This window comes from Pinus tabuliformis, chromosome 3_1, assembly GCF_031772625.1.
Source record: "Pinus tabuliformis cultivar Carrire ecotype Pingquan chromosome 3_1, CPIR1, whole genome shotgun sequence".
NCBI classification, from domain to species: domain Eukaryota; kingdom Viridiplantae; phylum Streptophyta; class Pinopsida; order Pinales; family Pinaceae; genus Pinus; species Pinus tabuliformis.
This window is the reverse complement of record NC_142301.1, coordinates 763,586,695-763,598,095: the sequence shown is the minus strand read 5'-3', so window position 1 is coordinate 763,598,095 and position 11,401 is coordinate 763,586,695. Positions and strand designations below refer to the sequence as shown.

The following is an 11,401-nucleotide window of genomic DNA, read 5'->3' as shown; positions in this document are numbered from 1 at the left end:
GGCCCTCTCTGAACCTTCCCGACCTCTTCCAAGCATTTCCTCTCGCCAATCCACCTCTGCACAGTCAAAAGCCAGTTAAAAAGCACATGCATGATAATTCTAATAACTTATTCAAAAATACAGAAAGATGTTTCCTTCAGATAGAGGTAGTCTAGACACATGTAATTTACCTTCATAGAAGTAATGGCATCTCTTCCAGTAGTTTGCATTCTCTCCTTTGCATCAGTAGGACTAGCTGGTAGAATTAGGGTTTGCTAGGGTTTGCATTACTTTTTGGCTTTCAGTTTCTTTCCACAAGTAGATTAGCTTCCTTTGAGTTAGCTTTCATCCATCAATTAAAAATCTTCTTCTAAGAGCTCATAGAAGTTGGCTTAAGCCCCTAGCGGACTTGTGCCAGCTGACCAAGTGATAGCTGCGGCAAGAGCTAGTACTTGTGCATACAGCATCATCACTTCCAAGTTTGTTACGAACTACCGGGTTGATAAAAGTAAAGAAGGGAGTCCCAAGAGTTGCAGAATTATTGCTACAATACTGGAGCCCACCAATCTCCTCTTCATTTAGCAAGGTGATCTTATTCAGGGGCTACTCGGTTCCCACAGCACAAGGTTTTTGTGGGAGTGTAGTTGCATTTGGGTACAAGGAATTCCCTTGTGTGGAAGGTGCTTCAACAAAGCAACATGTTGGGTAGAGTCTTTACATCAAATGAATACTCTCTAAATAAACCAATATCTTCTATAAAGAGTTTGCTTAGGCAGGTATCTGCTTTACATTTTTGGTTCCTAGCTTTCATGTGATAAAATTGAAAGAGAATGTAATAATGAGTCAAAATTCATCATCTCCTTAAGGACTAGCTTCATTAAACTAGTTAAAATTATAAATAAGCAGTGCATGAATGATTAAGATGGAAATAGTCAGTAAGGGGTCAAAGGAATTTTCAAGGAAGTGAGATAAAGCAGGTTAGCGAACCCCCGTGAAGACCATGTGTAGGACACTACATGTCTAGTGACTAATGGAATGGTGTAGCAAGGGATTAAAGGAGCGGGGGTGTGAGTTGGGCGAGTTGATAGGCACTATACTACGTCACCTTCAGGAAAGATAGAAAAATATCAAACTATTTACTGGGATTCGACTAAGATGTGTCATGAACCCTTGGAAAGGGAAGGTTAAAACACCATGAATTATTAAACAACAAATTGAGTAATAGGTTAAAGGGGATCAATCTAGCTATATAATGTGATCGTCTACTATGATGCATCATACAATGCTTCTTTCCATGATAGTTATTATTTACAAAACTAAAATGAAATTATTAGAGGAGTTTACCTCAGTCATAGTACAAATATTTAACTTCCTCCTTCTTTGATTTCTTCTTTTTGAGTTCTTCCACTTCTTCAGTGATGTCAGCTTCTTCCCTTCCTCTTTTTCTTTTATTTTCTTTCTTGAGTTTTAGAGCATCCCTCTTATAGTGCCCATATTCATGACAACCATAACATTTGACTTTCGAAATATTCTTCTTCTTCTTCTTTTGAGGACTTAACCTTCCAAACTATCCTTTCTTCCTAGCCATGGCGGCAAATGTTTAAACTTTCTCATTTGATCCTACATCACCTTTTTCCTTCAATCTCGTTTCTTCAATTTTAAACAATGACCAAAGTTCATTAAATTGGGTTTATTCCTTCTTTCAAAAGGTGCTAGATGTGAAGTTGCCCCATTCCTCTAGAATTGCATTGAGCACTATGGTGGTCATTTTCTTATCAACCATTATTTCTCCCAAATATTGTAGTTGGTCTCTTATTTTTGACTCCTACATAAAATGTGGGGCAACTCGATATTCCTTTGAGATCTTCATTTGTACATCTTGTTCCTCAACAATATCACTACCATTGCAGTACTTATGAAGAAAAATTCTATCAACTTGTCCTATATTTCTATTGATGTATCCAACTTTGATACATAAGGTATGAGGGGACCCTAGATGGATTCAATGAGAATCCTTTGAGCTCTTACTTACCCTTTCATATACATTACTATAACTTTAGATTCTTCCTTTGGGGGATTATTAATTGATCCCTTAAGATGTTCAACAACTTCATTTTCTATGAGGATCAAATATGTCATGTTATTCCATGCAAGAAAGTTTCATGACCAAACCAACTTGTTTCTTTCCTTGGAAAATGAAGTTAATTTAAGAGATTCATACATATATAAAGATAATTAATTGTGAAGATATTCCTTGATTTCATTGTCTTAAAATGGGTTCCTTCTTGATTTTGATGATGATGTGTATAATAGAAGATGTATTCTTGATCAAAATGTCTTCCTTCAAAAGTGATCTTTGGCTCGAAGACAAGAACATCACCTTGATTCCTTAACGACGATGATGACCAACACTTCACCTTGCCCAACAACTCTTCAAAACTTTGACTTTCCCAAACAAATGTAGAAACCCTAACGAGAGAGAGAGAGAGAGAGAGAGAGAGAGAGAGAGAGAGAGAGAGAGAGAGAGAGAGAGAGGAGAGAGAGAGAGAGAGAGAGAGAGAGAGAGGAGAGGGAGAGGGAGAGGGAGAGAGAGAGAGAGAGAGAGAGAGAGAGAGAGGGAGAGAGAGAGAGGGAGAGAGAGAGAGGGAGAGAGAGAGAGGGAGAGAGAGCGAGAGGGAGAGCGAGAGGGAGAGCGAGAGGGAGAGGGAGAGAGAGGGAGGGAGAGAGAGGGAGAGGGAGGGGAGAGGAGGGAGGGAGAGAGAGAGAGAGAGGGAGGGAGAGAGAGGGAGAGGGAGAGGGAGAGAGAGAGAGAGAGAGAGAGAGAGAGAGAGAGAGAGAGAGAGAGAGAGAGAGAGAGAGAGAGAGAGAGAGAGAGGGAGACATTTGATCTTCATTTCCTTATACTTCTTCATCCTTTTTTAGCATCTATCTTGATGAGATAGAACTTTCTTAATGAGAGAGAGAGAGAGAGAGAGAGAGAGAGAGAGAGAGGGAGGGAGAGAGGAGAGAGAGGGAGAGGGAGAGGGAGAGGGAGAGGGAGAGGGGGGAGAGGGAGAGGGAGAGGGAGAGAGAGAGAGAGAGAGAGAGAGAGAGAGAGAGAGAGAGAGAGAGAGAGAGAGAGAGAGAGAGAGAGAGAAAGAGGGAGAGGGAGAGGGAGAGGGAGAGGGAGAGGGAGAGGGAGAGGGAGGCCCAAACTTTTGATCTTGATTTCCTTATACTTCTTCATCCTTTTTTAGAGAGAGAGAGAGAGAGAGAGAGAGAGAGAGAGAGAGAGCGAGAGGGAGGCCCAAACATTTGACCTTGATTTTCTTATACTTCTTCATCCTTTTTGAGCATCTACCTTGAGGGGATAGAACTTTCTTAATGTGTGTGTGTGTGTGAGAGAGAGAGAGAGAGAGAGAGAGAGAGAGAGAGAGAGGCCCAAACATTTGATCTTAATTTCCTTATACTTCTTCATCCTTTTTTAGCATCTATCTTGAGGAGATAGAACTTTCTTAATGGTGTATCCAAACAAGGTTGAGTTCCCTCATATTTATAGGCTATTAAGGGGTACAAATTACTATCTTTAGGTCAACTTGTCCCTTCATGTACAAAATCTTGATCTTTGCACCATGATGACGTCTTGGCGGTATTTTGATTAAACTTTAACTCAAATAATTTTTTTTACAATTTGTAACATGCCGAAATGGGTCTTTCTTACATGACAATGAGTTTATTTGACTTGTAGACTCAATGACAAGCCCTAGAAGCTCTCGATGGAAGCTTGACCTATAAAATAATTTTCCTTAATCATGAAACCGATGCCTCAAGAATAACAATTAAAAGTTATTTTTCTTTTTACATCAAATATATAAAATAATGATTACATATCTCATTATGAAGATTGAACCTAGTTACATATTTCAACAAAATCGGTAGGTGTTTTTCTTATCCCTTTTGTTCCCTGAAGTATTCATTTTTCATCATACTTATACCAAGAAAGCATTTCTAAAATCAAATCAATAACTCTTTACCTTCAAACTTCTCTACTCTTATTAGTTCACTAATATCGAAATGTGATGGAATATATTTGCATTTTCAGGTTGGAAGATATGGTCACATATTGAAATATCAGTTCTGCTTCCATTCCCATTTCTACAAGTTGGGAAATGAGTGAGCGAGAGAGAGAGAGAGAGAGGCCCAAACATTTGATCTTGATTTCCTTATACTTCTTCATCCTTTTTTAGCATCTATCTTGAGGAGATAGAACTTTCTTAATGGTGTATCCAAACAAGGTTGAGTTCCCTCATATTTATAGGCTATTAAGGGGTACAAATTACTATCTTTAGGTCAACTTGAGAGAGAGAGAGAGAGAGAGAGAGAGAGAGAGAGAGAGAGAGAGAGAGAGAGAGAGAGAGAGAGCCCAAACATTTGATCTTGATTTCCTTATACTTCTTCATCCTTTTTTAGCATCTATCTTGAGGAGATAGAACTTTCTTAATGGTGTATCCAAACAAGGTTGAGTTCCCTCATATTTATAGGCTATTAAGGGGTACAAATTACTATCTTTAGGTCAACTTGTCCCTTCATGTACAAAATCTTGATCTTTGCACCATGATGACGTCTTGGCGGTATTTTGATTAAACTTTAACTCAAATAATTTTTTTTACAATTTGTAACATGCCCAAATGGGTCCTTCTTACATGACAATGAGTTTATTTGACTTGTAGACTCAATGACAAGCCCTAGAAGCTCTCGATGGAAGCTTGACCTATAAAATAATTTTCCTTAAGCATGAAACCGATGCCTCAAGAATAACAATTAAAAGTTATTTTTCTTTTTACATCAAATATATAAAATAATGATTACATATCTCATTATGAAGATTGAACCTAGTTACATATTTCAACAAAATCAGTAGGTGTTTTTCTTATCCCTTTTGTTCCCTGAAGTATTCATTTTTCATCATACTTATACCAAGAAAGCATTTCTAAAATCAAATCAATAACTCTTTACCTTCAAACTTCTCTACTCTTATTAGTTCACTAATATCGAAATGTGATGGAATATATTTGCATTTTCAGGTTGGAAGATATGGTCACATATTGAAATATCAATTCTGCTTCCATTCCCATTTCTACGAGTTGGGAAATTCTACTTTAGCGAGAAAAAATTCTCTAAATATATCAAAATAGTGCAAGCACCTAGTCCATCATTGGATCGAAAGGAGAAGAATAAAGGGAAGCATGATTGGGTTGTTTTATAACATATACACTAGTCAAAGATATAGCATAAGAAAATTGACATAGGTGGGTGGATGACCTACACATTTATCCCTGATGGAATCCAAGCGTTTCAACCATTCACTCTTCCTCTTTAATTTCCATTCTTAGTTGTCATCTCCATTTTTGAGTTGAACAAGAACCATAAGGTTTTTCTTGTAATTGGTGAATTTTTCTTGGTCTCCGTGTTTGGATTAAAATCCTAGCTAATTATGGCATCAACATGGTCACACCTGATTCTTTTTAACTATTGAATAAAAATGTTTGACTCCTATAATGTATTTATGTTTCATGTTTAATAATGATGTCATGTTGATAATGCATTTCTTCTTCAAAAAATAAAAATACCAACTATGGAGATTGGATAAATGATCAGGACCAGGTTTGGTACGACATTAGTGCATGCAATATTGGTAATATTGAGGCATATTTGGAAGAAGGTGCTCATTGTTGCAATAATACTACTTTCTCTCTTCATGATAAAATAATATTTATTTTAGGTGACATCTTGGAAGGGCCTTTAGAAGATTGGATTTCCAAATGTACAATTTTAATCAAATTCATGGATAGGAATTGAGACCTATTTGGCTCTTTTGATGGTTAGAACAAAAAAATTATGGTTACAAATAGTGGGCATGTCTTATGGCTCTATGTTTCCTAAACACTTTCATGTCTAACATAGTCTTCTACCAAAACCTTTAAGTTCTAACACAATATTTAGATGGCTTGAATTGATGATGTATTATAGTTATTGAATACTCTAATACTCTCCACCATTGAAAATATGATTATAATAGAGAAATCAACTCTTACTCATGTTATAAAATGTCTACAACATGTATATGACTATATTGAGTTTTTGCAACTCGAATCTTGACTCCCACAACATGGGCTACAAAAATATTATCAACTTTTTGAAAATAATAACTACCTTTTTGAGTTTCAGGTTGACTCCCGTCATTAGCTAGTAATTGATCATGTCAGTGAAATCATTCCAAGATCATATCTACATGAAGAAGTAAATGTTTAACCTGCACTTCCTACGACCATCATAAAACATTTGAAAGAACTTAGCATCAACAATAATAGAACTAGTCTTGGATAGGAAAAGGAAGTGATAATTAACACCCCAAACTACTCTTAACCCATCTGATTTCAAAGGGCTTAGTTTCTTCAAGATAGTCAAGCTTCACCTATTCTTCTTCCATAGTACTTCAAACTGTCAAATGCCACCATTTTGATTGGGTTTTCCATGTGAAAGATTAGTGTTTTTATCTTCACCCTTGTGAAAATTATGGAAAAAATAATTATCATTCAGATGGATGTTTCAGAAATAATACTCTTGCAAGAGAAAAGATTCACCTTGGGTGGAACACTTCTTCATAATGGTCTTCAATAGCCAATAAGATATATCGGTCATAACTCAAAGTTCAATCTTCATTATTGAAATATCTTTCAATGAAGATATCTTCATCCTCTCACCTCGTATTTAACATATGGAGAATTTATGTCTATCTACTAGTTTCAAGTAAATATCAAGCAAATCTACGCCACAACCTAAGTCAAAGACAAATGACACAACCTAGAGAAAGAGTGAGCTAGATTCAGATTGATAGTTTTAGCTATATACAGATACATGTTCCATCAACATGACTTGGTTGGTGGCCTAGGAACTACTTTGAGCCTACTTGCAGACTTGGTGGTCAACCTTAAACTGATGTTGGTAGAAACTTTGGGTTCTTCTATGTCATTTGGTTTGTTATCTTCTTTAAACCACCATTTTAGAGAGCACATCTAATGATTCATTGTCATACACTTTTGTATTTCAACTCTCCTCTTCAACTCACATACACCCATTGGGTCAAGGGGGGATGTTGGACACCTAATTCGTTAGGGTTGGTGTAGAGGAATGTCAACAATAGTTGAATTCCAAGATGCCACTTAATAGATTAAAATCAAGAGTCATTAAGAATTATATTTAAGTGTGTGATATGTTTAATTGAATGTATTGCCTGTCTTATAAAATATATTTTTAAATTTACATTTAACATATTTTATAGTTAGTATTCCTATTATTTCTCCTAAGGAAACATTGATAGGCTTACGCTTTGATAAAATAAATGTTATTGTAATTAGTAAAAAGAGTTATTACGCTGGTTAACAAAATATATATACACTTCTAGTAAAAATACTTACTCATTTCCTGAAAAAATTAACTTAGTTGGAAAAGGTTCTTTACATAATTGGTAATATCTTAGGGGGAATAATCCATGGGTTGTATCTAGTAGGTCAACCTTTTAAAAATATATATATATTGTTATGTTTCAAGGTATGATCTTTGCAATCTCCAATGACAATATTATATACTCCATTTAGCTTTAGAATTTACCCTTCATGTGGTTATGTCTACCTAGGATAAATTTAAGGTAAATGAAAATATCTAGCCATTTTTTTTTGGTGCACAAAGTTCTATAACCCATGTTGTCGCATATTTTGAGTTGGTTCATATGTCTATAAAATTTCCAACTAGCCCTCTCAGATATAATATCGTATTATCTTCTAGCCTTAGAGGATAAGGGATCCAAATACATAATAACATCCATCCTTCTAATAAAATGGAGTTCTGATTACTAGGAAATTTTTAAGTTTAAGGCTTAGAAAACTACATCAAACACCTCAATTTCATCATTGTTAACTTCCATGAGTGATTCCCACAAACTCTCTTCAATGTTCACTAGTGTTGCAAACATCTCAATTTTATCATGAAATATTGAAAAATCACGATTTCTTGGCCTAGCCAATGTTTACCATTTTTTACCTATAGTTTGGTGGTATCTTAATTTTGTTCATGTTTTCATACTTTAATCGATATTTTCTCATTTTTTACAATGTTTCTGTTTTCTGAACCCATGTCAATTTTATCCCAATGTCGATGTTTTCAACATTGATTTTCACTTACAACACCTGTAGAAAGACAACTATCATGTTTGATCTTAGTGTGGAAAGGTTTCATACACCAAATTTAGGTCTCTAGTACTCAGAATCCTATATTGACATCATGGATAAAATTAACATAGCTCTTAATGACATTCTTATATTTTCCTGATCATAGACACAAAGTGACAATGTCTAGGGAAAAATGACAATGTCTAGGGAAACATAATGGTTGCACGATATAAACTATGATTTCCACTCTGTTGTAAGTTTCTAATGGATATTTAAAGTACACTTCAATTTCAATATGAGAGTTAATGTATTTTAACCTTGATATTTTATTTTTCATTTATATTTTGGTTTTGAATTATTCTTTAATTATTTATATTGATCATATTCAAGAAAATGCTCATAGGGTTTGTGATCATAATTTGTAACTCAAGAAATTTTCTCAAACACTAAGGCTAGAGACTAATCATCACATACATCCCAAATAATGCATATGCAAGTCGTGGAACATGGAGCCCAAATAAAAATATCATCTACTTTTTCATGTTCAATGTATCATGACATTTGTGTTGAATATATTATGGATGCAGACATAGTTATAGTTTGAGATTCTAAACCCATTATGGAAAGAAAAAAGATTGTCATTTTAATCACAATATTACAAAGTTCCTTAATTGTACACCATGTAATACCTTTGTATTAATAATTCGTTGTTTAGGTTAATTGGAAGATACCAATATATCATAATAACTTCCAAAAAGCACACTCAATATGAATAACTTCCAAAAAGCACACTCAATATGAAACTTCATTTATAACTGGTTAATTAAAAGATACCAATATATCATAATAACTTCCAAAAGCACACTCAATATGAAACTTCATTTATAACTTGGAACATAAAACCTATTTAAAAGAGATTTTTTTTTTACATATTTTCATTTATTCCTAATATGAAATATTAAGAGACTATTATCCTCCTATCTTTACAAGAATCAATTAAAATATGGGTTACCTTGTTCTTTTTGAGTTTGTTTTTATTAACCAAATTTAATAAATTATAAAATCAATATTAATTTTAATAATTTTTTAAATTTCAATTAATTAAATCTCACATATTGCTTTGGGAAAATATTTTATTAAAACATTCCAAAAAAACTTATAAAATAAGATATACTAGTCATTAATATTCACAATAATATATTAATGACTATTAAACTAGTATTATTTAAATAAAAAACAAATAATATATGCTTCGAACGATTGTCTGTAAAATATGAATATAAATAAAATATCACAAATGCAACACTGTAAGTTAGCATTAATTATGGTTTAATAATTCATTGACAAAAGGTAAATAAACGACCCACCCATAACCTCCACTCATAACAGTAATTAATGATAAATATTGTTTGGAAAGGAAAGTCGATCGAGAGATCCACTCCATGGGCATTATTCAAGACCGTCTACAACATATATCTGCCGTTATTCTAGACATACGCGCCAATAGTTAATGCCGTCCCCCGTGTTGTGAGAAGACACACTTAGGCAAAGAGTAGATAAGCAGCATGCATGCCTTCAATCAATTCATCCAATGTGAACTTCATGAGTTGTTTAACCGTCTCGAAGATTCCCTACTGTAAAGTAATTAGATATTGGGATTGATAGTGAGAGTAGAAAATATTATATAGGGCAGGAGGATTAAGTGTATCGCTACTATAACCAGTATGGAGAGCGAATTCGAGTTCGCTATCTCTGGTATTAATGACAAAAACTCAAAAGAGCTCGAGTCCATTGCTTCTCCCGCAGACGAGCTCTTTTACAGAGGGTGGTTACTTCCTCTCCAGCTCCCTCTTCGTATTCAGATGGTGAAGAAACTGTCCGAATTGCCATTATACGAAATCAAACTACATCGGCAAAGAGCTTTGGAGGCAGACAGGAAGTTTCGAACCGAAATTATGGCAGATAGGAAGAAAATAGATCCCCATTGTTCACGACACTATGAGGATATGGGGTTCCCTGCTTCTCAGGAAACTTATGAAGTTACTCCTGATAAAGTGGGCAAGGAGACTTGCAGCGGCGGCTCTGCACCAACATTGGAAGGTAAGAAGCTACAAGTTTCTAGTCACTCGCAACCGGCAACCGTCACATTCAAGTTGAAAGGCTCGAAAGCATATGTCAAATCTCTTTTCTCAAAGGCCTTCAATACAAGAAGGGCTTGTAACCATCACTGTCAGAAGAGTATTCAAAGGGTGAGCTGTGATGAAGAGGATGCAGCAACGATCGCTAAAAGCACTAGCAGACAAAACTCACATGCCATTAATCGTTCTTGTAAATCCTTCTCTGCCAGATTTTCTCTTAGGAATGAAGTGCCATTGCTATCCAAACTATATTCAAAACCAGTCGGTTCTTCAAGCGGCGCAGCTCCAACCGACGGTGGTGCGATCCTGAAAAGAAGCGTGAGCAGTACAAACTCGGACGTGGAGAATTGCCTTCAGGAAGCGATTGCTCACTGCAAGGAATCCCTCTCTACTGATCCAAGGGATATGACCAGCACTTCGAAACATATGCAAGGAACAGCTTCAAGTCTAGAGGGAAATGCTGATCGTCTGGTTCGAGGATTCCCGGTTGTGATCCGATAGAAGTTTTTGTTTGGGTTAACAGTAGAGTAACCATGTTCCATGGGCCCCCGGCTTTTGCTGCAGAGCACTTGGATAATGCAGAAGTAGGGTAAGGGTAAGGTTAGGTCATGAGGTAAAACAGTTTTTTTTTGTTACAGTCAATTTCAAATGCTAAGGGCATCTATGCCCAAATCGACATCATGCTCCCATGATGTATCTTTTTTAGGAAGTTTACTCTTTATATACATACTGATACTTATGTTTCTTGAATCCTATGATGTGTGAGTACGATTCTTCCTAAAGCACACTAATGAGAGTCCAATATTATGTTATTGATTTTGCCTTTCTGGTTGGTCCAACGGCCTCTATGCACATTGCGGGCAAGTTGTAAGCTTTGAAATAGAAGAGCTCTAAAAAAAATATTTTATGTACATGTGTCTACCTTTGAGTATGAGGACTAATTTGGAAACTATTTTAAATTTGTGGTGTAAAAATATTTCATGTACATGTGTGGCTTTGAGTATGAGTACTAACTTGACACTGCTTTAGAATGGTGGTGTAAACTAAGGAATATAAGAGTTCTTAAAATTTTGTCCA

The 11,401-nt window shown here is 35.4% G+C and overlaps 1 protein-coding gene across 1 annotated transcript; it reads left to right on the top strand.

The window, feature by feature from the left end:
• The first annotated feature begins 9,910 nt into the window (after window positions 1-9,910).
• LOC149189620 (putative membrane-associated kinase regulator 4) lies at window positions 9,911-10,825 on the top strand. The gene has a single exon (XM_089410286.1). The coding sequence runs from the start codon at window positions 9,911-9,913 to the stop codon at window positions 10,823-10,825; it is 915 nt and encodes a 304-aa protein (XP_089266412.1).
• The last annotated feature ends 576 nt before the right edge of the window (window positions 10,826-11,401 follow it).

What these genes read in the sequence shown, in the direction of transcription:
- LOC149189620 (XM_089410286.1), top strand. Translation starts at nt 9,911, where the DNA reads ATGGAGAGCGAATTCGAGTTCGCTATCTCTGGTATTAATGACAAAAAC.